At 45.0% G+C, this 23,905-nt stretch overlaps 1 protein-coding gene across 1 annotated transcript in view; it reads right to left on the bottom strand.

Annotated features, from left to right (window-relative positions):
• Positions 1-23,905, bottom strand: part of LOC147736527 (MLX-interacting protein-like) — a 172,934-nt gene that overhangs the window by 119,111 nt on the left and 29,918 nt on the right. Inside the window, exons 3-7 of the mRNA XM_086953266.1 lie at positions 20,428-20,534; positions 19,518-19,600; positions 13,359-13,448; positions 3,420-3,461; positions 2,743-2,908 (exon numbers count right to left, since the gene is read on the bottom strand). Coding sequence (XP_086809392.1) covers positions 2,743-2,908; positions 3,420-3,461; positions 13,359-13,448; positions 19,518-19,600; positions 20,428-20,534 — 488 coding nt within the window. The remainder of the gene's footprint in view (positions 1-2,742; positions 2,909-3,419; positions 3,462-13,358; positions 13,449-19,517; positions 19,601-20,427; positions 20,535-23,905) is intronic.

Genomic DNA, 23,905 nt, shown 5'->3' on the forward strand with positions numbered 1-23,905 from the left:
CTGTGTGTGTGTGTGGCTCTGTGTGTGCGTGTGGCTCTGTGTGTGCGTGTGGCTCTGTGTGTGCGTGCGACTCTGTGTGTGTGTGTGCGGCTCTGTGTATGTGTGTGCGGATCCAACCACCTCTGTCTCCTGCCCCCCCCCCGCTTCCATCGAGCAAGAAAAGGTGGCAGAGCTTTTGCGGTGGTCACTGCAAAGCTATGAAATGCCCTTCCGTTAAACCTCAGACTGATCGAATCAGAATCTCAGTTCAAGCGTAAATTGAAGACATGGCTGTTCTCCAGCTATTAGCTCCTAGGGTCACTGCCGCTGCTGACCTCAGCGCCGGGACACCCCCGTTGGGGGTAGCCGCGCGCTTTATAAATGCAATAGGTCTCGCATTTGCGAGAGATTAAGCTATTGGCATTGTAAATGACAATGCCATTTATTTATCTGTTTTCAAAACCAAAACATAAATAAAAATGTTGTCATTTACAATGCCAATAGCTCTAACTTTTGCAAAGGCGAGACCGTTGCAGGTACCTGTAACAGTAGGCAAAGCATCAAAGTAAGGCAGAGGACAGTATGGAGCACCTATTGGCCCAGAAAGGTTTCAGGGTGTTTACTACCCCTCGCCGGTACCAGAGTCAGTGTGCCGGTGCCCATGCTTTGTGCTTCTTGCCATGGACCCTGTATCACCGCAGCCATAGGACTGTGTGCCAACTCCACCGGCCCGCAGTCCTTACCCCGGAGCACGGAAGAGGAGCTGGAGGAGTTATTGCACTTCACAGTGGAGGAGCTGCCAACCCGTGGCTATGGGGTGATGAAGGAGATCCGAAGGCAGGGCAAGCTGTGAGACGCAGAGCTGGCTTCACAAGATCATCTGTAAACTGCATATGTTGGGGTTCCCATAGGGTATGTCCGAGGGGTCAGTTAGACTGAGTGGGCACGGTGGTATCAACGATCGGACATTTAAGGGTATAGAGAGGTCAGAGAAGCAGGCGTGAGTTATTTCAGCAGAGGGTGCCCAGTAGAAAACTGGAAATAACTGTGGACCACGATGGAGTGGAACAAAAACGAGGCAACTAATTTGTTTATACTAAAGTGACCAGGTGTGTGTCAGCGAGAGGGTAGTAGTTTGGGGACTTTAAGAGGGTTAACAATGACAAATATGGATAGAGGAGGCCAAAATGTAGGACAAGGAAAACAGGTGGCTTAAGCAGAGAAATAAAGAAAATTGGGGCAGTTCTGGTTCTAATTAGAGTTTATTATGAGAACTCGGCGATGTGAAAGGAGTGGGTTCAGCAAGGCATAAACGGACATTTTTTTTCCGGAGAGGAGCTCGTGGGTGATTCAAGGCCTATTTTATTGTTGTAGGTATACATTTTGATAAATGATTCCATATACATTTTTCCCCAGGCTTTAAAATGATTATGTATTACGTTTATGAACAGTTTTTAGTTAAGCATACTGTCAGGGCACACGTCTTAACAAAAAAAGTAAAACAAGACGCGCGGGCGCAAGATGCGCTCTGCGGTGGCTGAAGGGGAGGGGCGTTGAAGCGTGAGCAAGACGGAGAGGCGGAGTGAGGCACGCACACTTGGGAGAGCAAGCGAGAGGAAAGCCAGATTGCGCCTGATCGCGCGCTGTAAGGGTGCCCGCGAGCGATGCGAGGAAAGCCAGATGGCGCCTGTGCGTGTAACTGTGCTCGTAACTGCACGCTCTAGGCACCACAAAAAGCGTGTGGTCGGATTTTTGAAGACCACTAACTAACAGTCTCACCAGAGCAGCGCATGCGCTGCCTTAGGTGAGACCTAAAAACGAAGGGATAATAAAGCACATGCAGTAAGTGGCAGAGAAGTGAAACGGGAGAGAGGAAGAAAAAGGAGAGAAAATTAATGAAAATGTATCAACAACAAAAAATACCAAGAGAAGCAAAAGGGTTAAAGAGTAAACAAAGGAGTGCTAAAGTCACCAAGAACCACCTTAAGTTGGATTAGACTTAGCGCAGCCAGAAAAGCATTCCATAATGCCTTATCCTGTATGATGCCATATGATGCATTCAGAACAGTTCTTTCAGATCCTGACGGTAGTCAGAGAGAGCCAAAGCAGACCAGAGAGAGTGAATGAACCAATGTGCTTGAAAAGTACATTTTATATATGTAGGTCCTCTTCCCATGACTAAGAGAAAGGAACTCAAGAGAAACCACAGAGCAGGAAAGAGAAACCACAGCAGCACAACTAAAGAGAGGAAGTGAGCAAAGATTGTTAGCTCATTGCCACTACATTGAACAGATGGGAAGGTGAGAAAGGAAGGATCACATTTTGAACAAAAAGCATCACAATACAATAAAGGGATGACAATAGGCTGTAGACAATGAGAGTCTCAGGCGATCTTTAAATAGAAGGGCAGAAAGAGAGTGGAGTAAGAAACGGGGCAAGGATGTGCCTAAGGCTAGAGCGGTCGACCTCGAAGCTGGGGAACTGGCTTAGAGCCTCAGCAAGGGACGCTAAAACATCCTGTGAATCTGGGCAAATTACTTAATCTCCCCATGCCTACCAAAAATGAATGTGTCCATCTGTAATGCAGCTGGTGCTCATGTAAAGAACTCGGATACCTTCTAGCCAAGTTTGCGGTATATAAAACTCAGAAGAAAAAAAAAAAACTACATTTCCCATATTTCTCAGCAATAAGGAACCACCATAAAAGGCAGACATAGGCAGAATCCTAAGCCACCAGTCCTTATCATACGGAGCACCTCTTACCAAATCCTCGCGGGTTGGGCCCACTGTAGGGGTTACGTGTATAGAACAGGGTGTCTGTCAGCTCTGCGATGAGTGCATTGAAGTCATGCAGGGGGTCGAGGTCCATGGGGGAGCCTGAACCAGTCGAGTCCTCCAGGTCTCGCCATGGGAGGTCATCAATCTTGTGCTAGCAGGAAAACACAGAACACCTTTTGGATAGCATGCAAATGAACACTGACTAGCACAGAAACATGGCAATAGGCTTAAAGATCAGTCATACCTCATCATGGACAGGCAATGCCCTGCTATAATCTTAGATATCATCTCAGGTAACATCACCGGCACCAAAACAGTGTTTCACCATAAAGCAAGCAGATCATACCAAAGTTCTTCGTTCTCCACTTCAAACACTCACAAGAGAGCAGAGGTAAACCCTGTACTAGTCAAAACGTCCCCCATGTCCGTAGTAAGCCCACACAGAAGCAAAGGTAGACTCAGTCATGCTCCACAGGCCCTCTAACAGCATCACACTGCAACACAGACTTACTCTGCATGAATACTTTTCTGCAGTCCCTCTAGCATCTTCTCTCTGCAGCACACACAGAGCCTGAAATCTATCACGGACGTACAGGCAGACCAAGGTCTCCAGAAAGATCCTCCCACTCTCAGCAGTTCTACCCAAATACCCATCCACCTACCTCAGTGGTCGACGAAACCAGACTACCTTTCTTGTGCCGGAGCTAAAACAGGAAAACAATGTTTTTAAAAAAATATTCCAGCTGAAGAAATATGGTAGAGCAGAGCAAAAAAAAGAGGAGAGGAAGAACGCGGGAGTGCAATAGAGTGAAAGTGTAAGGGAAGAAGAATGACGAACCAGAAGAGGAAAGGATAAAATTGGTGCAGAAGGAAGAAGAAGAGAATGTAATGCAGGGAATAATTTGGGAATGGGGATGAAGGAAAAATAAGGACAAAGGAAAGCTGAGAAAGTTAAGATGGAGGTCAGGAGAACAGGTTAATAAATTGGATGGAAACCAGTGGAAAGAAAAGGTGGCTAAAGCGGTGAGAGATGGCACTGAAACAGAGGAAGGGAAAGTAAAAAAAGGGAAGTGGGAAAGAGGTAGGAAGAGGTATAAAGAAAAATAGTGAAACAGGGTACAGAAAAAGGAATGGAAAAAGAGAAAGGTTGAATAGAAATGGAGAGAAGAACATGTTACTTACCTTAACATAAAGGTCTTTCTGATGAATTTCTCATATTCCTCACCTTTGAATACCCTGAAGAGCCAGACTGGATCCACAGAAATTTTCAGCAAAGCAAAGCAACAGGTGACACAGTGAGGTTCTACTGTGAGTGCATTACACTTGGAAGTGATGGAGCAGAGCCACATGTAAGCGGCACCCCTGGGCGCAGACAAATGTTGTTTCTATTTCATAATCTTTATCCTTCCGCTCGATCCGACGCAGAACACTCCAACAAACTGCTGGTCAAAGCGGCCAAAATTTAACTTAGAACCTTACTCCTTACAAAGGGTAGGTGGGCAGGCAGGAAGCAATCTGCAGTTAGATACAGTATGTATCAGAAAGAGTGTTACCGAAGGTAAATAACATGTTCTTCTGATTGATACTTTTAACCACAGATTACTCACCTTTACAAAAGATACCACAACAGTACCCCTTCAAAAGAGGTAGGGCCTGAGGGGAGACACAGATCAGAAAGTCTTGCAGGATCGAGCAGATAAAGTGGCGTTCCCACCAGACCGGTCATGGGGCTAATGCTCAGTGAATGAGCATACTGGAGAGCACGTTGCCGCATGGCAGATGTCTAACCAGCATTCCTGTGCCAATCCCTTCATAAAGGCCTTGGCTCTGGTGAAATGAGCCCGCAAGTTTCAGGAGGTTTCTTCTTTGCCACCATTAGCAGATTTTGATGCAAAGGACTATAAATTTTGACAGGGTGCTTTTTTGCTCTGTCTTCTCTTTCCTTGATCTGCCTTCTCTTTCCTCGCTCTGCCTTCCTTTTTTTCCCTCCAGAAAAACCTAGAAACAGTTGATCATCATTTGTTATGAACAATACAGATACTCAAAACTCTTTTATGGTCCATCCGATGGAGCTGCTCCTACTCTCTTGTAGAGTGGAGCCAACATTTTAGGCAGAGTGATAGATTGCTGATGTGAAAAGAAATAAGAACTTTGAATAAGGACGCTGAACCTGGCTGCCCAGGTCCTCCGCACTAATTTGTCCATGAAAAAGAAGTGAGAGCACCTGCAGTTCACTCATGCGGTGCACAAAGGAGATAGCAATCAGAAAAACAGTTTTGAGCATCTGTAGTCAGAGAGCAGCTGTGCATTGTCTCAAAAGGTGAGCATGTAAGAAATGTCAACACCAAGTTCAAGTCGGATTGTGGCATGATTGTGGCATGAGGAACCGTTTTGAGGGAAACAGGAGAGTCAGTACTTTTATAAAACACTTCATAGGTGATTTAAATGCAGAGGGTTGATCACGTAAACAGAAAAAAGTTGAAAGGGCCAACAGATATCTCTTAACAATTCAAAGTTTGCCCACAGAGAGTCCAGTATGATGTATGCCACACAAGGCAACACATTTTCTCACAGCACCCAACAGAGATGGACTTTGTCAAACGGCATCAGGCTGCAAGGATTTATGGGTTCTGTGGAGGGTTTTTGCGTGTGCAGGAAGTATGGCGCCTGAACTGGTAGCGGTACGTGTTAAAGTGAAAGGGAACAGTGATGAAACGGTGCAACCAGGTCAGAGTAGACCTTGAAACCTCTGCTGCGAGTGGCAAGGGCCCACTCAGTAATTATAACAAAGATCCTGTGCACACATTATGCGGGGTGTTTACAAATGTCATACTTATTGGAAGAATAAATATATAGTTCAATGAAACAAGGTGGACACCGTTCAAAGTTTCTTTTTCAATAGTTTGCATTAGACCTTCTTTTTCGGAAGGATGACATCAAAAGCACATAACCAGCCGACATGTGTTTCGTCATGCGGGCAAGGCGCTCGTGACTCTTCAGGGCTGTGAAGTTCTAAGAGATTAAAGGTCCGTGTATCCGGTGATAATTCCGACCCGGCATCTGGAGTATAAGTGTAATAAATCAGCGTGGTAATGTCTCTGAGGACACGAGGACGGGCGGGTACATCCGTCCAAACCAGCAAGAACCTACCATAGGGCATAGGAGAGACGGGTCTTGTCACTCCTGGGAGCATCGGGCTGCAAGGACGACAGACTATTTCAGTGTGTGGATCAAATGGATGAATCTGCCCCACTAAAAGCTTCATGTATGGAGGTGTGGGTTGCATAGATACAGATGCATGACCCTCCCCTGTTCCCAGAACAGGAGATCCCCTGAAATGGTAGCTGGATTGAAGGGCAAACGCTCAGGAGCTCATGGTACCATACACGGCTGGCCCATTCTGGGACCATTAGGATGACTCGTTCTGAAGAAAATCAGGACAGCCCTGTAGGCAAGAAAGCTAGCAATGGAAATGAGTACTGGAGCCGTGCCCCACCGAAGACATGATGTATCTCCTAAACACTGCCCTGGAGGAAACTCCAGTGTGGAAATGTTTAGACAATTCTTACGCTTAAGAGTGGCAAACCAATCTAGCTAGGGTGTATCCCACTGATCAAAGACACCCTGTATCATAGGATTATGGAGATGCCACTTGCGGCTCACCAGTCGATGCTTGCTCAGCTTGTATGCTCTGGTATTCAGGGATTCCAGCAGATGGTTGGCAGTGAGGAAGATGCTCTGCACGTTTAGCCACACCCACAGACTCAAGACTCAGACCCCACTCGGCTCTGCTTGTTACAGTACCATACAGTGTTCCTGCTGTTTACGAGGACCTGCTGCAGCCTATCTATGGATGGAAGGAAGGAAGTCTTCGTTCGAACCTCCAGAAGATATATGTGGATCTGGTCCTCTGCTGGACATCAGGGGCCTCTAATCGCCACCTCTCTCACGTGGCCACCCCTCAACCCAGAAGTGACACATCTGTCACAACTGGAGATGTGGAGGGTCAATGAGAGCGGTCAGCCACAGGTCCGGTTTGCGCTTGTCCTGCATGGAAACACATGTATATCCAACCTACGAAGGCGGCCAGTGACAAACACCATCACTTTCACAAACACCCGAGAGGCCGAGGTAAAGCCGAAGGAAAACGCAGGAAACTGTTTCGACTCCGCAGTGAACACAGATGACACCTGTGGAACGTCAGGATGAGGTATATAAAAATCTGCATATTGCTTGTTCAGGGACATCATCCAGCCTCCTAACAGAAAGAATTGGAGACGGGAGTGCATTTTGAATTGCTTTGTCAGAAAGACTTTCAGCTGGTGAAGATCCAGTATAAGTCTGAGGCCTCCATGCTTTAGAATGACGAAGGAGTGCGAATAGCACACCTCCACTATCTCCAAATCCGACACCGATTTGATGGCACCTTTGGCAAGCCAATGGTGTACTTCTTTCAGCAAGTCACACTGATATGAGTGGAACAGGGTGGAGAGGAAATGAAAGGCAGGGTGTAGATAATTTGCATGATTTGCAAGACCCATCTGTCCGATGTAATTACGCTAGCCAAGGAGGAAATGGCTTTTCCTAGGTCCTATGAGCTGGGTGTGGGCAAACTAAAAAGACCAGACCGCCAATGCAGCTAGGGAGGAAGTGTCAAATGAAAGCTGTTCCTGCTGGTGAGAAACGCTTTGGCCGCCACCATGTCCTCTAAAGTTAATGGAATAGGTCTGCTGCTGCTGAAAAGGTTGGGAGCCCCAAGAATTGTGCTTTGGCTCAACTAATAATAATAATAAAATAATAGGCCATTTGTTAAGCGCCTGGTTACACAAAAGAACAGTGTGTCCCCGCGCTGACTACTGCTAGATTTCAGGAGGCAGATGTTGACAGAGCCAAAGAGAGGGAAGGTTTACGTAGTAGGAAACAGAAACGTTTTGAGTTTCCCCCGGAATCTGGATTCGGAGGGTTCCATTCGGAGGTGGAGCGGGAGTTCATTCCACTGTTTAGAGGCCAGGTACCAAAAAGAACGACCACCCATCCTGGCTCTGGTGATACGGGGAATTTTGAACAGCATCGCGCCGGACGATCTCAAATTCCGGATAGGGCGATGTGCAATGAGGAGGTTCTTTAAATAACCTGGGCCTTTGCCCTGGGCAATGCGGTGCGCAAAACAAAGGACTTTAAATTTAATCTGTTCCCTGACTGGGAGCCAATGGAGCTTGGCCAGAGCGGTCTTCCCAGAAGCTCTGCGAGGAAGCCCGAGCACAAGGCGTGTGGCGGCGTTCTGAACGCACTGAAGTTGGTGAAGGCCTTTCTTACTCAGACCTACAAGCAGAGCATTCCCATAGTCAAGGCGGGGGGTCATAGGAAGGAGATCTAAGACCTTCCGAAGGACCCTCAGTATGCTGAAGCACCTACCATGTAGGCAGAAACAATTCCCAACAGGTATCATGAAAAGACAGTTTCAATAATGTATGCAATATGCATTACACAAAGCAAGAAACCAAGGAGTCATATGAGTTTTTTGAAAAAAGGCAGTATTATTCACCAAGAGACAGAAGGGAATGGTCTTTCACATGGCAATACAGTTAAAACAGCACTGTACAGAGCAGATCATGTGACAACCCAGTGGCACTTGGTGCAAGGTGCTATATACAATTAGTGATGGTGAAGGTGCAAGTACTAAAGTGAACAGCGTGATTGACGCATGAAATAAAGTATTTACATCAAATAATCGCTCCACATAAACAAGTTGTAATCACTTTAAATTAAAAATTTTCAAAGTTTGAACAGGAGCACAAAACGTGAAATGCGTCATATAATTCCAGCTGTGAAGTCGACGGCGTTTCGATCCCCTTTAGTCGGGATGGTCATCAGGACAGGGTTGTCGATGGAACCAGTGCTGATCGTTGATTGTATCTGATCAGCGGGCGGGATATTTTCAGCGCCTGAGTAAATCAGGGCTGTAGAAGGCAATTGGGGCTCTTCTTGGGGGTGGCTGCGAGCAGTAGATGCTGGCACCTACCAGTCACCTTGCTGACGTGGGACTTGTAAGAGAGGTCTGAGTCAAGCAATACGCCAAGATTTCTTACCAAAACCACAGGAATGGGAGGACTGCCCAATTCGGTGGGCCACCACCTGTGAGACCAAGCTGATGCTGCTTTCCCAACCACCAGCAGTTCTGTTTTTTCGCCATTAAGGCGCAGGCAGGTGTTGTTCATCCATGATGCCACTGATGACAGACAGTTAGAAAAGTTAGTGGCATCTTCTCTGTGGTCGGGCGTAAGCTTGAATATCAATTGGGTGTCATCAGCATAGCTAATAATGCCCACCCAGAATTCCTCCACTACATGAGCCAGGGGTTCCATATAGATATTGAATAAGGTAGGACTCAAACTCGAGCCCTGGGGAACCCCATGGCTCACCTTCCTGAGGGAAGATTTGAAGGGTGGGCAGTGCATCTGAAAGCTTCTATTGGCCAGGAAGGATCGTATCCAGGCTAATGCTGATCCTGCCACCCCCATATCAGAAAGACGAGACAGCAGAGTTGTGTGCAGCACGGTGTCAAAAACTGCACTCAGATCTAATAAAACCAACGCTGCTGTCTCTCCTTCATCCACTATCTGTCTAAGGCACTCAGTGGAATAGAGAATGGCTGACTCAGTAGAGTAGCCGGTTCTAAATCCTGATTGTGAGGGATGGAGGAGGGCTTCCTCCTCAAGATATTCCATGAGCTGCCGGTTAACCACCTTTTCTACGATTTTTGAACAGAAGGGAAGAAGGGAAATGGGACGAAGATTTTGGAGTTGAGAGATATGGATGTTGGGTTTCTTTTTTAGAGGAATAACCTGAGCTGTTTTCCACGCGTCGAGTACATGACATTCCTTGAAGGACAGTGTCACCATGTGACTGATATGGTCAATCAACATGCTCTCCACGACTCCTTTACAGCGTGCCGGCGGGCACGCATCACAGGGAGAACCAGATTGTATGCTGTTGACGATACATAATAGTTCATATCTTTCAGGAGTTTTAAAGCATGTGAGATGGGACTTCCTTATGGGGCTAGAGCCATCTCTTACGTCCATATGGTTACATGAAAGATCAACGCTATTTTTAAAGGTGGCATGAATTTTTGCGACCTTGTCTACAAAGAAATCAGCTACAGAGTCACATATCTCATTAGAGTAAGTATCTTGAGCTTCAAGTCTAGATGGAACCTCGAGCTCCTTATAAATAACAAAGAGTTCTCTGGTGGGATTGTCCGCTAGCTCAATTCTGCTCTTAAGATAGATACTTTTCTCTGATCTCACTAGCTTCTGGTATTTTTTTAATTCCGTTCTATAACGTACTTTGTGTTCTGGAGCATAGTTTTTCCTCCAACTCCGTTCCATGGTTTTACATTTGGCTTTAGCTAATTTAAGTTTTTCTGAGAACCAGGGGGCAGATCTATATTGCCTTGCCGGGGGTTTAAGTGTCCAGGGCGCTACCTCATCCAAAGCATTGGACATCCAATTCTCATAGCTGCTCCATGCCTCCTGTAAGGTATTGCCTAGGGGCAGGGGATGTTCTAATAGGGCAATTTCAAACGTTTCTGGAGTAAATTTCTTCCATTCCCTGCGCTTCTGCGGTAGGGGTATCCTACGTCTAGTTCCTGAGGACACATTATCAATTTTGAACGGAATAATGCTATGGTCCGACCAAATCGTTTGGATCGGAGATGAAACCTTAATACCCTCCCAATTAGCAAATATAAGGTCCAAGAGGTGGCCCAGTTGGTGCGTGGGGGCTGTAGATAGCAGATTGACCCCCAGGGGTTTCAATGCTGCAACCACAGCTTGTGCCTCTTTACACTCTAAATCATCAAAGTGGAGGTTTAGATCACCCAAGATGAGAAACCTTTTATATCTGAGCGCTGATTGAGTTATCAGTTCCAGAAGTTGGTCCCCAAACTGTGCTGCACCTCCTGGCGGGTGGTATATCAGTAATCCATTAACAACATTTTTGGGTCCGACTCTTATGGTGAAAAAGCCGCTCTCACTATTAGGTAGTGTAGCCTTTAATAGAGTGCATTCCAAATCTGATTTATAAATGGGGGCTAACCCCCCTCCTCCCTGCTTATGTCTGTCTAATCTAAGTAGGCTGTAACCGGGGGGGATGGCTTCGAGAGCATCCGGAGACGAGGCTTCGTCCATCCATGTCTCAGTGAGAAACAGTGCATCCGAGCCACTATTTCTCAACAGATCGTAAATCTCAGTTTTGTGTTTTTTCATGGATCTACAATTCAATAATAGCATATTTAACTTAGCTTCTTCCCTCCCATTCCTCCTCAAAAATGGAAGAATCTGGTCGCACGTCTCGCAATAAGGGGGTAATGAAACAGCCTGTAGAGTATGGTAACAGCTGTTTTCCGGGCTCTGAAATAAGGATAGTAAATCCTGCTTACTACTTAACTGTCCTTAAATTGTGTAAGGGCCAAATCAGCTTCCCCCCCCCCCCCAAACAATCTGGAACCAACAAAGGGCATATCCATCAAGGACGCTTGGGCATCTCCTGAAGACCCGAATTAACTCATTCAGGCGATCCTTCAAAGCATACGATAGGTGCCAATGGCTCTGTTAACACAATCTGGTGTCCATGTAAGCACACAAGACTTTCCCTGACACGTCCTGTCCATCAAGTATCGTTTGCAAATGAGGTGCTGAAGTCTTTCGGAACAGCCAGCAAGATCTCACTGAAATGTCCCTTAAAGAATGTAGTGCGTTCAACAAACTTAAGTTTACAGTGGCTAAAGAGAACTCCGAAAGCATCATTACATTTCCACTCACTTATCTCTAACCAGAGGGTTGGTGGGAAAGGCATTAAGAGTGACTTTAAATTGACGATACTGATACCACCAGGCTTTCAATCATAGGTTACTTTGACAACAAATACACCTGAAGTCCTGATTTTTCTTTTATGTTGCCTGGCCACAGTCAACTAATTGGAGGTCTCAAGCATGGCTTAAAACATGAGTGTATCTGTGGGAGCCTCACTGAATGGCATAAATGGCTCAGAAGACTTTAGAGCAGGTTGAAGGACTTCAATTAATAAGTTTGCCTTAGTTCAACAGTAGGCAACTGTAAGTGTAGCAATTTTGCTGCCCTTCCCCCTACTTTCCTTGGTGGACCAGGTGGAGAATCCAGCTCAGTCTCTGAAGATGTAAAAGCCCAGTATTCCTGTAAATCCAGGTGTCAGTATAGTGAGGGGAGCATGTGTAGTGCCTCCTCCTCACCATCTTCATCGATGTCATGAGCAACATTTTGTACACCCTGAACTGTGTCATAAGGCCTCTATCCTCTGATAGCAATGGTGTTGAGGAAGAGGCTCAGGAATAGAGTCTGGTTGCATAATGACTTGCTGTGCTTTTGTAATCAAATTGTGAGACATAGGCCTAGAATGGGCCAACGTCCGTTTGAGTTCGGAGACCAGCACGGGCCCAAGTCTCAATGGTCAGCTGGCTGCAAGGGATGGTCTGTAGGTAGAAGTCCAACTGGAAGCCTCTGTGACTCTGCGAGACCCGAAAGTGCACCAAAGGGAGATAAGAGCAACTGAAAGAGTTGAAGCATGGCCATTTTGAAGGCTGCAGTTTGCTGTGGGTCGACGACAGTCCAGGGAATTCGGAGCATACTGAGACTAAAATGGAGTCAGAAGGGGGGGGGTTATGATCTTTCAGTTAACTCCCATGTGCCTTCTCACCTGATTTCGAATGGAGGGATGGGTTTGAGCAGCTCTCTTGCGTTTATGACAGGCTTTTGACTTTGAGTGAATGCAGCCTCTTGAGTGGTATCACAAGAGTTCTCTGACTTGGAGTGAGACTTATGTTTTAATAGCAGCCTCCGCTCCTGTTTGGTAACATAGAATTTCACCTCTTGCTTCTAAATTACCTTTAGAATCAAGAGGACAAATTTACAACATAGCTTGAGTCATGACCTCATCACAAGCATCAGAGACACACATTGTACATGGCCGTGACCAAGATCGGATTCTTGGAGTCTTCGCATGACTTGGATTCTATTCTCTTCTGGGGAAACCTCTTCTATAGCACACTGTAGAAGACATTTAAATATACCTGGACGAACAACAAAGTTTGTAGTGGACTTCTAGAAGTGACGTCAGTGCACAGGGTTGTGCTTACATGCAGCTTCGCTCCGTCATTCAAGCGTCACTTCCAGGGAGGCATGGAGTCAATGCGGAGTCACCTCTCAGCACATAGGAGCATTACTGAAGAATTTTCCATATCCAGTCTGGTGTCTTGGGATACTCTAGAGGTTAGGATTCTGTGGTTATAAGTGTCCATCAGCAACAGCAAGATTTAAAAGAGCAGGGAACAAGAGAAATAAAAATGGACAGAATGAGGGGACAGTGGAAGAAAAAGATCAGAAAATGAAACCAGAAACTTTCATATAAAGAGAGGCAAAATAGGAAAGAAGAACAGTAAGAGTAGGAAAACTATCAGTAGAAAAACAGAGAGAAGATGGAGCACAGAGGGAGAAAGGAATAATTTAAAAAGAGGCTGTAATTGAGAAAATAAAAGGAGGTATATAGTAAGATAAATATCGTACCCTGCTTCTGACAAAGGTGCGCCATTTGTGGTACTCTCGTATGACTATCAAACTTTGCCTCTTCCAGTACTTCCCCTCCATGAGCACCGCCTGCAGACAAGATCACAACAGCTGTGAGAGAGAAGGGAAACAGAGGGGCTAAAGGCTCAGCAAAACTTAAAGAGTTGTAGGATGGAGACTATGAGGTCTAAGGCAACTCTGAAACCATCATACTGTACTCTACTCTACCAGTACTGTATACTCTGCCATCTTCCTATATCCGAGTAGTTGTCAGGAATGACTTTCTCACCAAAGAAGTACCAATGCAGTTTAAAAACAGAATCACATCACTGCTACATCGCTAAATGTACTCATTGTAGTGACCTCACTACCTTGAACTTCATTGGCACCTTCCCAGTTCATTGGGCATTATCAGAGGCACTATTACTTTGAATACTTTTAAGAAAGAGATGTCAGAGGGCCCACGTAACTACATTCACTTTGTGTATGCTTGCAATCACACACACACACACACAATCATCCTAGGGTTGGAGTGTAGGGCACAAATGGTAGATCTTATGAAATGCCTCCAGGAGTACAGCAGACATCTGCACCTACTCTTAGTTCCCAGTCTCCTAAGTGCTAGACATGGTACAATCCTAAGGCATAGCATACGTTGGCAGAGGGGGCAGCTATAGTGCCCAGTATAAGTCTAACCAGAGAGGTTTATCAGCTGCAAATGAGCAAACATGGCATCTGCTCTACAGATCCATAAATAAGCAGTTTACAGAAATTGTTTCGAATTGGCCAGAATAGCACTTTGCATAAGACATAAATGAAAATCCGTCCTTGTAAAGCAACAGGTTATGCCTTACCCCGTATACGTGTTAAGCAGGGTTACGTGAGCTGGTGAAAGAAATAGATTTAAAGTATACCATTGAGTGTGCCAGAAAAGCTTTTGCTGCCACCTTACCTGGTTCAAACCACCACCGTGGACTCACAAGTTGAAGGGTAAAAGTAATTCATTTGAGTGAAAACAAAACATGAAGGCTCTCTGAACATTCAGATAAGCATCTATTCTATATGAAAAGCAAGAAATGTAAAACCACACTGGAGGACTAAATGAAAAAGTCAAAAACCTATAGCAAAATAGGAACTATTGTCATTCTTCAATGCTATAGATGGACAGCTGGTCGTTGTGGGGGAAACCAATTCTCCGAGGTACGTCATACAAATATCTCGACGTTTGGTAACAAGACTGGCAGTCACATTATTTGCATCAGAACACACTGAAACAAAGAATCGCCTCCCTAATCTCATAATTCCAGAGAATACATCGGAAATTGCAAAGCCCTACCTCTAAGCCATTAATAGCTGCAATACAAGCCAAGTTCATTCTAACACTTTGTTATGGAACTGTAGAATTCCTGGGTAAATTCGGTGCTTTCCAAAATTCAGCACAAAATAAGGTTTTTAGTCTTTTAATCCAGGTTACGCATAGCGCATTCTCCTTTCAGATTCGATTGGAATTTGGGCTAATAAATCAAAAACTAACACAAACAGGCTCACTGATCGAATATATGTCATTAATAAGATCCTCTGGCGAAAATGCACTGCATGCTTTGATAAAATCCAAAATAACGCATATCAAAATCGAAACAACTGGACACGAGCTTTCAACACAGCATTAAAAAATCTGAAAGCCAAAGAGTCATGGGATATGGCACTTCCACACTACACTAAAAAAGTTATCAACAAACAAGTAAGAAGGCTGTCATGACTCAATGACTAAGTGGAGTTTAGAAAAAGACGGCACGCCTGGACAATGATTGATACTTACGACTTCAGAAATTTCTTATAAAACTACTTAGATCGTTCTATAAAGGTAAGTTACTTCATTTACGATTTGGCCTATGTCAAACACTAGAACACATCCCTAAATGACAACGAAAACCATTGAATACAAAATGCAGGCTCTGCCAATTATATGAAGAAAGTCTGATACACATTCTATTGATCTGCCGGGTTGTATTAACTGAAAGAAACATTTTATTGAAAATAATTTTTAATTTGCCTGGTATCAGATCATGTTGGCATGCCTTACAATTTGTATGAAGAGAGTCATCACAAATAATAGCAGCCTTTATAAAAATTTTACCTCAAAGATAAGCGGCTATTGACTGCAAAGGGACTGATGAACAGAATGTGAGGCAGGTACCACTGAAATGTTATCCAAGCAGAGCGGTTAATGACTAAACAGCCTTTTATGAACACCATGGAGCCTCGGCATCTTTAGAAATCTTGTGTGTGATAACATTTTATCTCAAAGCAGAGCGGCCATTGACTACAAAGCGACTGACTAACATAATGTAAGGCTGGTACTACAGAAATTGTATTAAAGCCTGAGCAGTTAACCACTTGGCTGCTAGGCGTTTCCCCCCCCTGTGCTGGAAAAAGCCATTTTAGTGGCACCATGACGAGCTCAGCTCGTCATCAGCACACGACACCCGTGGGTGATGACGAGCTGAGCTCGTCATCAGCATCGAAGGGGTTAATGACTGCAAAGCCTTTGATGAACATTATGTAAAGTCGGTATTACTAAAAATCTAGTGTAGTAGTCATTTTGTTCATTATAACCTGCAACTGCTGTAGATAAAGACAATCTAACTTGGAATCCACAAATTTCCGGAAGAGGTATTAGGCGATTGTGCCCTAGATAGGGAGGTACAGGACAGGCAGCATGTTAATTAATTTCCTTCAAGCCTAAAGACCACCTACACGAAAATGACTGCACCGCATCAAGTACAAGAATGGATTTGAATGAATTGACAAAGATCATAAAAAGACTAGATGTATATAATCGTCCCAAGACGTTACTATCAGTGTCTTTTATGTATTTTAGCGTTGCATAAAATGAAATTGTTAAAAATCGATTAAAAAACAATAAATAGCATCTGTGCACCTTTTAATGATCTACATGTGTAAAATAGTATGGTTTTTATTAACTGAAATAAAATTACCTTTGATTGACAGAATGTGCCATGGTAAGTACTACTTTTGTTCACGTCCCAGGCAAGGAGACCTCCATATTCTAATGTTGCAAAGCCTGTGCTCGCATTACGGAGTACATGATGATGTCTGATTAAGCCCAGTAATGAGTTAGGATTTTTTTTTGTTCGCCATATTACAAGCTTGCGGTTTTCTTGACTGCAGCCATATGAGCGTGTGCTGATGGACTAGAGTGCAGGGGGGGGGGGGGGTTCATTGGTTTGTGGGCACAGCAGGAGGATGCCTCACTTTCCTACCTAACATGAAAGTCTATTTTGGCGTTCCCATACATTTACTTCTGAATTTCACTTTTCATCTAAATTCATTGTGTCACCACTCAGTAGTGCCCTAATTCTACAAATTCTATGTGTGTAGGAGGTTAGAAGGCACAGAGTAGGATGAGGAGGGGGAGAACCGAGTGTAAAGGGCTTGTATGTTTTGCAGCAGAAAGTGTCACTGCATCTGCAAATTGCAAAAGAGAGAGAGAGAGAGCGCAAAACATGGCTGCTCGCTACTTTTGGCATCTAACAGAGTCTGACTCCATAACAGAAGGGAAGAAAAGCATTAGTGAACATTAAATGTTGAAAGCCCTACTCAACTCCGGAAAGGTTTTCAAGATCGATGGAGGTGCAGTCTTGCATGCTTTATTTTGTAGTCAAATGTTTTTGCGCCTGTCCCTGTGTATTTTGTGGCTGAGATGTTCTCAGTGGCTGAAGGGTTTCAGTTTGGAGAATTTGGCTCTTAAAGCCAATCCTCTGTTTAGTGGGGGTCAACCATCAACTGAGGTGTGGTCCTCCCTTCGAGGCGATCTCCTTTCTTGGAGTAAAGACTCCTTATGGGCAGATCCTCTACAGATCAGTCTACTGTGCCACTGCCAAACTAAGGATGCTGTGCTTTGGCTTCTTAAAGTGGCCCCTTTATCGTGAGTGGAGTGATCTTGAGTGCGGGTTGTGGAAAGTCCTGCACATGAAAGCAGAGTCCTATTCAGAGGTAGGGTGTGCGTTCTGCTCCACCACGTGGCACAAGGTCCCCATGAACTCCCCATAGGTGGGGTCCTCATTCTTCAAAGCATTTTGTGGGGACTCAGTAGAGACCCGCAGTTCCATAAAAGCACAATGCACCCACCATCTGGTCCATTAAAGGCAAACAGTGCATTACAACAGAATGGATCAGAAGTTTATATCCACTGCGGTCAAATGGCAAATAAAGACTGCACATGAAAAAGAAGGGGGGACCAGGAGCCGTTATTCAAACAGGTCCTGCACACAAGGCTCCTAGTAACCTGAGCTACAAAGGGGTATGTAGTTCCTAAAGGGGACAAGGAAAAGGCAGGTCTTTCTTTGTGATGCCCTCACACACCCCGAAGGATGTCATGCTTCATCATTGGGCTCTGCTCCTCGTCGGGCCGGCGCTGGAATGTCCGACGGCCTACCGTAAACGGCCAGTTTGTGAACACAGTCAAGTCACTGAAATGCACAGTCCAGTTGCCTATGTGCCCAACTAGACTGTGCTGGGCCAGGGACAGTGGCTGGATAGAGCGATTACACACTAGATGTCTTTTTGGAGATCGTAAAATGGTGGTGGTCTGTATGTCTGAAACCGCCATTAGCAGTCAAGGTTTTAGTGGTTTTACACCTATGGGTAAGGACACCAACAGTAGACATTTGACAGTCGTATGACCGCACAAGTCAAAGCTGTCACTGCAGCCAGCTTCCACACCCTGAAGATGCTGAAGAAGCTACTCAACTGGCTCCCAAGCAACACAAGAAAAACTGTCACTCACACCCTAGTCACCAGCAAACTGGACAATGGGAACACTTTCTACACTGGGATCACCCAGCACCTTATTAGAAGACGACAAACCATCCAGGGCCCAGGGCTGCCAGACTCATACTAACCCTCCCACACAGAACTCGCATCACACCACACCTCCCAATACACAAACATGCTTAATTCAAACACAAACTCCTCACACACACATTCAAGGCACTACACAACTCAGGCCCCAACTACCTGAACGTCACATTTCCTTCTGCCAACCACCCAGACGCCTCCACTCCTTAAGACTCCAAATTGCACACTCCGCAAGCATACACAGAACCAGATCAGGAGGATGGATGTTCTCTTACATCGCTCCTTAAATGTGGAACAACCTCCTACTCCACATAAGAGCTCCTCCTATTTTCTTAAATTCTGCAAAAAGTTGAAGACTTGGCTTTTTAATTAACCAACCCACCATAGTCAGGGCTAAGCACACACACCTGCTCGGTGCAAGGTTACCCGCGTATGTGATAGTGTGCTTTACAATTACACATAACATAATATAATATGAACATACTTTTCTGGCCTAGACATAAGAGTGTTCTTTACTGGTAGTGTCACCAGAAACCAGAATGGCATGGTAGCGAATTCCAAAAGCTTCAAAATTATCTCCTCCATCTGACAAAATGCAGCTAAAGGTAAGTTCTTAAAGTCCATATTTCTCCAGACCTTAGTCGGGCAGCAAATGAGGTGGGTACAGGCACCCCACAGGTTCAGGGAGAGCAAAGGGTCATGCAGTCTGGCCCTTCTTGGTTGCAAGATGATGGAGCAGGTCCTCGATAAAGGGGTCTACATTTTAGTTCTGGAGAGCTGGCGGGGTGACCTCATTGCTCCCTGGCTGTCTCAGTCTGTCATGCTGTCTTAACGCAGGTCATTCCACTCAGCTGATGTTGGCTCTCTTGTCTTAAAGTCATTTTACAATGGGATGGCAATCACAACAAGCATTGGCAAAGGTAGATAAATCTCGCCTATGCAAGCGATAGGGTTTGTCAATATTTTTTGCCAAATTTGTAATCAGACATTTTGCATGTAAACACCCATGCTTCTCAGTGTCAGAGTAATTAAGTAGGGTCTGCAGGTGGAACAAACTTGATTCAACTAGTGGGAATTTTCTGTAACCCCTTGCCCCAGTATCAATGCTTGCTGACTGATCTCAAACAACTCCTGGCCACAAATCCATCACTAAATTCCCCCTCTCGACCTCTCCAACCAGTGACCCTAGAGATAAACTAAGCAAGACCACAAACTGAACGGGAACAGAGTTGTTCAGGTAAACCTCCCAAACGGTCAGCACAACAGCAGGCAGCTTACCTCGGGGTTCCGCTGATAATCCACATCGCTCCCCTCCAGCGGCGTGACAAAGTTACAAATAGGATTTTTCTGTTTCTCAACATCTACAGAAAAAAGAATTGTGGATGTTACTTCAGCAGGAGACACTGTTGACACTAACCAGGATCTGTGAACTTCAGACCTTCTGACTGTCCGCCCGCCTAGGCAAGAATGTCGAACTGTAAGAACCGGTTGTATGTCGGAACCATGCAGGCGTTAATCACTGCCTTAATAAAGTGGTCCGAACAACAAATGTTTCTGTACAACACATTCCGTCACCGTGCAAGTCGTTACTTGCCTTAGGAAAAGCGCTGAAGCTAAAATAGTATAATTTACTATTCCAACTCCAGTCTGTGCAACAGCAGGCAAAGTGTTGGACCTAAAGTCCAACACCAATCCAACAACGCTTTCCCTAAGGCAAGTTGTTGTAACAACTTGCGTGGTAAAGGAATGTGTTGAAAAGACCCATTCGTGGTTCGGACCGCGATGTTAAGGCACAGCATGGTTCGAGCCGGGGTGTAAAGGCAGTTTCCTGTAAGAACCGCACTTGTCGATCTGTCTTATAATCTATTACTTCAGCAGCACCCTAGCTGTGGCTTGCAAGTATCATAGTAACTTCCAGTCTAGTCTACCTTTCTTGGTGGATGTGTTACTTTAGTAACTGTCCTTCTGTGCAGCACCATGGGTCTCTGAAAAAGCAATACTTGTGTTCCCTTCTCTGGGTCTGTGACGCGCATCTACTCTTCCTCTCCTGGACCTATCCTACCACACTCGCACCCAGAGCCCTGACTAGTAGAGGACACTTTAAGGACCTTACTTCAATCTCCACTCCTAAGTTCTCAGAGTGTTACGTTATCAGACATGTTAAACTGGCGCAGTGCGTCACACTCACACTGCAGGTACCACGCCCTCCAGATGGCATTGTTGAGGCGGATCTTGTCCCTCTGAAGGAGCTTCAGGCCCTTGAATGTCTTCCATTTTGGGGACACAATCTTCCCGCTGCAAAAGGTTTCGAAATGGGGATAATTATTACTTTCCCATAGACAGATGTGACACAAAAGTAAATGACAGATCATCCAGTCATAGTAAAAAAAAAAAAAGACATCTTATTTTTATAATGAAGGTGGAAATATAGAAGTCCCAATAATGTACAGATTCCTTGAAACACCTTGAGGCTTTGACTATTAATTATGATTGCTAAGGTCTTCTATTCCGAACATATGGGAAGAGAAATGGAAACTATGATTCATACATTTAAATATGGACGGGTATGAATGCACTATTCAGGCGGGAAAGAGGTACAAGTGAGATATTTAAATATCAAAGATGTGAAGTGAAAACAATGGACCTTTAAAGACCCCAGGGTATAAGCACAGTCCATGAGCAAGAAACTGGGAATGAGAGAGACATTATAACATCCAAAGACATGAATACAGAACAAAAGCAGAAGGGAGATTAGCACGCAGTGCTCCACTGCAAAGGTACAAGTACCTTTTTCAATTAAGAGCAGTCTTGTGGTGGGTACAACACCAGAGACGATGCAGTAAACTGTGCTTTTCATCTTCTCTTTGCCACTTTACTTAAAAACACACTGTATTTTAGAATATCAATTCCAGTTAAAGAAACCTAGCCCATAACGTAAGTGTTTTGTAGTGAACTAGCAGTATTGAGGTAGGTACTGTTTAGCGCCTATGAGCCATCAATTTTACACTACTGCACTTCCATAGTGAGCACTCAAAGCCTACTCTAGGAGGTGGTAGGAGTTATAAAACCTTTTGACACCGGAAAGCACCGTCAATATTTCCACTGCCTAGACAGTACTATGTCTTTAGGAACAATGATTTAAGTAGGTGTGTAAACATAGCAGGTAAAATTCGAACTTACAAAGAAAATTACAAGATTCAACCCTAATGGTTTTATAACTCAAGTGTTCCAATTTGTGATCCTATCACCTTATGGCCAATGTTTTTCTGTAGGGCTGTTTTGCTTTAATTCTGGGATCTTTGAATTGTGTACCCAGTTTTTTAGTGAGGGTTTCTTCCTATAAATGTTTCAGGCTGAGGACGCAGCTGCAGAGTTTCCAGAAGCACAGACAAATAAAAGATGTTACATAAAAAGTCCACGTTCTACAAAACCAACACACAGCGAAAGACCCTAGCTATTGAGATAGGACAGACACTGAACTGAGGAGAGACAGTAGGTTTTCAAGTCCCTTCCCAACAAATCTGCTGCCACCACATAACTTTGAGGGCACTGCGGGTACCCTCCCTCCGAAAGGTTATTGCCTCTGCTCATAGACTTCCCTAGTATTTAACCAACGCAAGACTTTAGACTCTGGGAAACGCAATGGGACTTGCATGATACAAGGCACGCTAGGAACGCTAGTCTCCCCAGGTACTCCGTGTACTCCCCGGTCCATGATTTACACGTGAGGTTTGACAAGTTCCCAGGTACCCCAACACAATAAGTATGCAGTTCCTCACAAGAAGAAAAGGAGGGAAAGTCGGGTAGCTATATGTGATGTAATAGTCACTGAAAGAGAGAAAATAAGGGGGAATTCCTCCTTTCGGAATAAGTGTCCTCACACACCCAGCCAGCTCTGTGTCATGCTTCATCAGAGGGCTTTGCTCCTCGTCAGGTCGGCGCTGCAATACCTGACGGGCAACCTATGAGTGGCTCTTTAGCGGAGATCTTTTATTTCGTGCCGTTTGGTGCAGTGGGTGTGAGGGACCTAAAAGAGTGTAGATATGTAGACAAGTAAGTCGCTAGACTAAGTGTGGATTAAAACAGGAAATAAAGTCCACTCAAAGCTATTTTAATTACACTGGCTTCTATCCTGATTAAAAAAGGGTTTGGTGCACCCCTGTCTCAATGTAACAGGATGTCACACACTATCTAATGGTCAACATGTTTCCTGTTTTCGTGTCAAGATTGACAGCAATTCGTCAGGACCAAAACTAAAAGTGTAATCTACACTAAATTGTGATTCTCCTAATCGGTGGGTACAGATAAACCACAGAACAGCACCCTAGGTGTGGTACCGGTCATCTGGGTCAGCCAACCCTAGTAGGGTCGCTGGCTCTTAGCATCGACTCCCGGCACGTGAAGACACTGACATGTAGTGTCATGCCTTCACTGCAAAATCGTAGGCGGACCTACCCCAAACACTGCCAGGACCGGGAGAAGTTCCTAGGTACACCCACACTGGGGGAGACCACCATATCCGTAGAGTATTTAAGCTGCACCCTCTTCGATTACAACCCCACTTCTCTTGCGTTTGCAATTGGGTCACAGATGAGCCTGATTCCAACTTGCAAGCTCCCAATCTAATTGCTACATTACACTACATTACGTAAAACACTTGAAAACACTGTACAGGAAGATTTTCAACACAACCAACACTCCATGATTCACATATGCACAGAATGGAAAGCATTCAGGGTTATGCTGAGGGGCCAGTGCTCAGGCTGTGGGGGTCTGGAGATCTTCAGAAAGGGATCCGACCAGGCTGGAGGGCGAGCTCCATGTACTTGAGAGTCACTCTCAACAACTCTCTAGCTGAGCACCAACTTAAGAGAATATGAGATATTGCGAGAGTAGTAGAAGCTGTTTACCTGTAGAGAGTACTCAAGTCCCTACCTTGTTGAGGTGGGAAGGCAGGCAAATTATGATATGCACCTGCACGTCAGGGATATAGACACCGGAGGTGAGGGAGGGTACAGATGCTAGAAGAGATTGGGGCGCTGTCAGGATTGTATGCTAATAGGGACAACACATGCACATTTCCAATAATCCTCAATATAGGGATAGCACCTGGTCTTATCTGTATATTTTATGTGCTTTTATTGCTTTATACTGTATTTTTATGGTTCTTGAAAAGTTGATGATGATAGCACCACAAACAGCGGCTGGGTGAGGTGGCATCTGTGATGCTGAAATACCTGGGAGTCATGGTCTACCATGCAGAGAAAGACATTACAGACTGTAACCTGGGAATGCACTGAGGTCATTGAGGAACACCACTGCGTTCTGGTGCCTGCCGTATCGCCCTGGCTGGCACTGACTAAAATGGTGATGCTTCCTCAAGTTTTATATTTCTTTGTGAATCTGCAGATATGGATGCCTCAAAAGGAGGTGGGATTAGTCGGGGATGCTCGGAATGAGGAAGCTTTACTTGCAATAATGTTGGGGATAAAGGCGCCACATACTATTCAATATACAACTGCAGGCCTAAAAGAACATGGTTAAGAAAACCCAGACGCGACTACTATACACCCCTACATTGCCACTAGTGGGTTTTTTGACTGCAAGGGTGAATTTTATAGCCCGGAGGTTGGAGAAGTGGACAGAAGAGGGCTGCTCGCAAGTGG

Source organism: Lissotriton vulgaris, chromosome 1_2 (genome assembly GCF_964263255.1).
Source record: "Lissotriton vulgaris chromosome 1_2, aLisVul1.2, whole genome shotgun sequence".
NCBI lineage: Eukaryota > Metazoa > Chordata > Amphibia > Caudata > Salamandridae > Lissotriton > Lissotriton vulgaris.